The sequence below is a fragment of the Mandrillus leucophaeus genome, unplaced genomic scaffold (assembly GCF_000951045.1).
Source record: "Mandrillus leucophaeus isolate KB7577 unplaced genomic scaffold, Mleu.le_1.0 Scaffold698, whole genome shotgun sequence".
Lineage (NCBI taxonomy): Eukaryota > Metazoa > Chordata > Mammalia > Primates > Cercopithecidae > Mandrillus > Mandrillus leucophaeus.
Window position 1 is genome coordinate 232,977 of NW_012107563.1, and position 6,013 is coordinate 238,989.

At 46.4% G+C, this 6,013-nt stretch overlaps 1 protein-coding gene across 1 annotated transcript in view; it reads right to left on the bottom strand.

Moving 5' to 3' along the window:
- LOC105527879 (T-lymphoma invasion and metastasis-inducing protein 2-like) overlaps window positions 1-6,013 on the bottom strand; it is a 564,729-nt gene that overhangs the window by 133,051 nt on the left and 425,665 nt on the right. The window contains 2 exon segments of the mRNA XM_011964376.1: window positions 906-2,105; window positions 3,740-3,783. Of these exon segments, the coding sequence (XP_011819766.1) occupies window positions 906-2,105; window positions 3,740-3,783 (1,244 nt within the window).

Sequence of the window (6,013 nt, forward strand, 5' to 3'; positions counted from 1 at the left end):
TGCCCAGGCATGATCTCGGCTCACTGCAACCTTTGCCTCCCAGGTTCAAGTGGTTCTCCTGCCTCAGCTTCCCAAGTAGCTGGGACTACAGGCACCCACCACCACGCCAGGCTAATTTTTGTATTTTGGGTAGAGACAGGGTTTTGCCATGTTGGCCAGGCTGGTCTCAAACTCCTGGCCTCAAGTGATCTGCCCGCTTTGGCATCCCCAAGTGCTGGGATGACAGGCGTGAGCTGCCACGCCCGGCTATGGCCAAGTCTTAAGATTAGGCCTGTGGAGTGCAGGCAAGAGTGCGGGGACATACACAGAACCAGAATGCTATTGACTGAATATTTGTTTCCCCCCTCCCCAAAATCCATGTTGAGGCTTTAACTACTAGTGGATGGTATTTGACTGACACCTTTGAGAGGTAATTGGTTTAGAGGGGGTCATGAGGGTAGAGTTTCCATAATGGGATTAGGGTCCTTATAAGAAGAAGAAAGGAGCCTAGACCTCCCGCTCTCTCTGCTATGTGAGGACACAGCAAGAAGGCAGCCGTCTGCAGCCAGGAAGAGAGCCCTCCCCAGAACTGGACCACACTGGTACTCTGATCTCTGACTTCCAGAATTATGAGAAATAGATGTCTGTTGATTAAACCACCCAGTCTGTGGTATTTTGTTTGCAGCCCAAGCTGACTAAGACATGGGAAGATTAAAGTTGTCAGCTAAAAGTGAAAATATCTGAAGCAAAAGAAAAAACAAACCCACACCTGAAAATGAGATAAGCCAGGCTTTCCACTGAACTCTTCACTTTTGCCAGATCATTTAAGCACCCCGACAACACTCTATGGTGGCTTCTACTAACCTTCCCCTTCTCCAGATGGGGAAACTGTGGGGACCCTTCCCTCTGCTCTAAGGTACACTCACCTGGAGTTTCCTTTTCTTCCTTGAGAGGCTTCCCGTCCAGTCACTGATCCGTCGCATCCTGGCTTTGAGGGAGTCCTTCTTCGCAGTATCCTCAACTAAGGCTTTGGGCTTCCGACAGGGGAGAGTGAAGGAACTGTACTGGACGGGGTCCCTGTGTGCCACCCTGGAGGGCACATCAATGTCAGAGGCAAAAGAGACGCGGTTGCTCAGGCTGGCATGCGTGCCCATGTATTCATCAGAAAGACGGATACCTGAGGGGGACAGGCTCCCCAAGTTGGCATCTTTGTACAGTTCCCGAAGGGAGGAGAGGGAAGAGCTTTGGTTGAAAGGCTTTTTGGCATCACCAGGTGGGAAGCTGGCATGGAGGCTGGGGTCAGGCATGCCGGGGGCCAGGAAGGAGCCCTCAGCCTCACTCAGCTCTCCAGCGTTGCCCCAAGGGGAGTCGTACCAGGATGACTCAGAACTCAGGGAGCTGCCTTTGCTGGACCGCAGGCGAGAGTCCGTGGGAGAGGGGCGATGGCTGGGCAGGGAATCAGCGCTGGACCCCCTCCTGGCTTCAGGCACTGGGGAGGTTTCTGATGCTAAGGTAGGTGAGTACCTCAGCAGCTGCACTGGCTCACTGGAGTCCTCTGCAGGCACTTTGCTGGGGTTGCCACCATTGTGGAACTCGACCCTTAAACACCCATCCAGCTTCCCCAGCGTTTTGATGAGCACTCTGGGGCTCTTGCGGTCTTCGCCCGGCGGGGTGGAGGCAACGCTCTCATTCCTCCCATAGCAGTTGAGAAGGTGTCCGTTGCAGTCTCTGGAGGTGATGTGGTTATCTGCCGGCTCATGGCCAACAGAGTGGAAGCCGTTCTCAGTTGAGAAAGCAGCACTGATGCCCTGGAAATCCTTCCCTGGGGCATTTGTCCTGTGCGTGGAGTAGGCAACGCCTCTGGAGACCTTGCACGTGGAGCCACCGAGTCTGGATGCGTAAGGCTGGTTACTCTTAAAGTGAGAAAGGCAGCTTCGGGCCAGGGACCTGGACTTGTAACCTGCTCCGCTGCTTCCGTGACCCCATCCATGCAATGACTTTTCCTCTTTTGCATGAATCCCACGTATTTTCAGGGAGCAAGGAATTTGCTTAGCACCAGTGATAGTATTGCTATGATTTTTAGATCCTTGAAGGGTGTACTGACTCTCGGAGTTGCCCATTTTAACCTAAATTAAGAACAGTTGCATCAGTAAGACCATGGCCTAAATTACACTCCATTATGACAGAACTTTTAAAAAGAATGTGCTGCATATTACACAGCAACTTTAGTGCCTGGAAGGACTCAAAGGAGTAGGGACAAGAGTCAGTCAGTAGAACAGGCTCTCCTTATTTTGAGAGGCTGCTCATTAGCTAGACAGACAACACTGCACACTTGTCTGCTAGTTATTTTAAAGACATTATTCATTAGACAATATTAATTTAGAAGGTGAACAGGCATAAAAATCAGCTTATGAGAAAGATCTGCTTCAGGTATTGGGAGACTTTGAACTAATGATTTTTTTTTGTTTTTTGGTTTTTGTTTTTCTGAGACAGGGTCTCACTGTTATCATCCAGGCTGGAGTGCAGTGCTGCAGTCACGGCTCACTGCAGCCTCAACTTCCTAGGCTCAAGTGATCCTCCTGCCTTAGCTTCCCAAGCAGCTGGGACTATAGGCACGTGCTACCACGCTCAAACTCAGGCTTTTTTTTTTTTTTTTTTTTTTTTTAAGATACGGGGTCTCACTCTGTTGCTCCAGGCTGGTCTTGAACTCCAGGGCTCAAGAGATTCTCCTGCCTCGGCCTCCCAAAGTGCTAGCATCACAGGTGTGAGCCACCACACCAGACCAAATTAATGATTCTTAAAGAGAAAAATCAGAGAAAGTATCTTTATTCTGTCAGTCTAAATACATAGATTTCAGTGATCAGAGAGATACATTTTCATTATACATAAACTACTGGTAGAGCTAACATCTCTCCATAGTATTGTGAGAGATTTTTACTCAAAAACTACCACATTTTTATAACATGACACCAAGTGCCAGGCTCTGTTGGGGCTCTAGGAATACCACAAAAGAAGAAGGCCTGCAAGTCCTCAAAAATGAGGCTGAGATGAAAAATGGGGGAAAAAATAAGAGCTCTCATTTGGGAAAGAAAAACATTTTAATAAAACTAATCTCTAGAGCTTTTCTAAAGACTTCAGGTGTCTTCACTTTAGAATATGATGAGAGAAGTAAGTATGAAGCTGACTTAGAATAAGGGCATCAGAAAAATTTAATATTAGACTCTTACTTCCTTGTAAAAACCCAAGTTTTCTCAAGGAGTCTATTAGTTAAGCCAAACTCAAAGTGAAAAGGGGGAGAGGGAAGGAGGGAGGGAGGGAGGAAAGAAGAAACCATCTCTTTTGATTCTGAAATAATTTTTTTGAGGTGGGATCTTGCTATGTTGCCCAGGCTGGTTTCAAACCCCTGGGCTCAAGGGATTCTCCTGCCTCAGCCTCCCACGAAGCTGGAACTACAGGCACAGGCCACCATGCCCAGCTAGTTTCTCACTCAAACCAGTATATCACTATTTTAGGTCAGTTGGAGGTGGTGCTCTTCTGGTGAAGTCTCCAGATATATTTAGTAGGCTGTTTATTTTTAATTCTTTTATATCTAAGAATGTGTAGCCACAAAACAGAAGTTAAATGGATTGACTTTTCTTTGGTGGTAATTATCAAATATTTTAAAATCAAAACCACTAGCCCAAATAATTAAATCTACTTATTACCTTAATCACAGTCATGCAACTTGACATGACCCCCAAGGCACATGGGTTGGGTTTACCTGAAGTCTAGTTTCCGCTCTGAGGGAGATTAGTGGTCAGTAGGCTTTACATGGTCTTGGGAGCAACGCAGCACATTTAACAAGCACGCAAAGTGAGTCCATGAAGTGAGCCTGAAAAACAGAAATGCAAGAAACCTCTGTGAAGCGTTTTACTCTAAGCTCCCACAAAGTCAAAAGGAAGGTTTAACACAAATTATAAGAAGAAACAACTGGTGTCCAGGGTCACTGTCAAGGTAATAAGTGAAACGTCTGTGAACCGTGTGATTCATCAGGGTCATCTGAAGCCAGAACTGCCCATCCAGTCTCGCAAAGGCCACCAACTCAACACCCAGTCTGCAGTCAAATGCATGCCTTTGTTTCAGGGGAGACCGCTCCAGTGAGTCATGCGTGGCTCATCTGTCACCACGACCAGGAAAACAACTCTCAGTCTCACAGGGCTGCAGGAGCGTCGGGCTGGTGTGACGAGAGCTGGCCCTTGTTCTCTATTTGACCAAGCAATAAAAACACAGCCCAAAATGTAACATCACACTGAATAGTCCTTGGCTAAAATAATTTAGCTTGTAGACGTTGACCCCATAAATGAGATTAAAAGCTTTCTTAAGCACATGTTAGTAGGGGCAAGAGGCCCCCCTTGAGGGATAAGGCAGGGCTTCCGAAAGGGAGGAGGACTGGCTGAGACGGGGAGGCTCCCTCTGGCCGTGCTCACTGCTGGATACGAAGCCACAGACACGGGAAGCAGAGGGGTGAGGGCTTAATAGTGAGTTTTTGTTCCTTTAAAAAAAAGAAATGTTTATTTGTAATTGTGGTCAAACAAACATGGATAACATAACATTTTTCATCTTACCCTTTTATTTTATTTTATTTTATTTATTTATTTTTATTATTATTATTTTTTTTTGAGACAGAGTTTTGCTCTTGTTGCCCAGGCAGGTGTGCAGTGGCGCGATCTTGGCTTACCACAACCTCTGCCTCCTGGGTTCAAGCGATTCTCCTGCCTCAGCCTCCCGAATAGCTGGGATTACAGGCATGAGCCACCACGCCCAGCTAATTTTGTACTTTTAGTAGAGACGGGGTTTCCCCATGTTGGTCAGACTGGTCTCAAACTCCCAACCTCAGGTGCTCTGCCCACCTCAGCCTCCCAAAATACTGGGATTACAAGCGTGAGCCACTGCTCCCAGCCCATCTTACCCATTTTTAAATGTACAGGGCAGCAGTAAGTACACTGTTATACAACCATCACCAACATCCATCTTCCAAACTCTTTCCATCTTGCAGAACAGACACTCTGCACCCATTAAACAGCAACTCCCCAGTCCCACAACCCCTGGCAACTGTCATTCTACTTTCTGTCTCTATGAATTTGAGGACTCTAGATACCGCATGTAAGTGAAAGTATTTGTCTTTTTGCAACTGGCTTATTTCACTTAGCATAACGCGCTCAAGTTTCATCCCCGTGGTAGCAGGTGTCATACTTTCCTTCCTTGTTAAGGCTGAATAGCATTCTATTATATAGATATGCCGCATTTTGTTTATTCATCCATCCCATGGAGAGACACTTGAGTTGCTTCCACCTCTTGGCTATTATGAATAATGCTGCTATGAACATGGGTGTTTATTCCTTCCAGACCCTGCTTTCAATTTTTCGGGATATACACCCAGAAGTGTGGAAATGCAATAGCATTAGGTTATTCTATTTTTAATTCTTCTTCTTTTTCTTTTTGGAGATAAAGTCTTCTCTGTCATCCAGGCTGGAGCGCAGTGGCACAATCTCGACTCACTGCAACCTCCGCCTCCTGGGTTCAAGTGATTCTCTTGCCTCAGCCTCTCAGGTAGCTGTGATTACAGGCACGCACCATTACGCCAGGTAATTTTTGTATTTTTAGTAGAGACAGGGCTTCACTGTGTTGGCCAGGCTGGTCTCGAACTTCCAGCCTCAAGTGATCCACCCACCTTGGCCTCCCAAAGTGCTGGGATTACAGGCATGAGCCACCGTGCCCAGCCCTATTTTTAATTCTTTAAGGAACCGCCATACTGTTTTCCACAACAGCTGCACCATTTGACATGCTCACCAACAGTGCAGCAGAGTTCCAATTCCTCCACATCCTCACCCATGCTTGCTATTTTCTGTTTTTTGACAGTAGTCATCCTAATGGACATATCTCATTATGGGTTTCATTTTCATTTCTCTAATGATAAGTGATATTGAACCATCTTTTTCATGTGCTTATTGGCTATTGTATTGTATATCTTCTTAGGAGGATTCAATGGCAACTT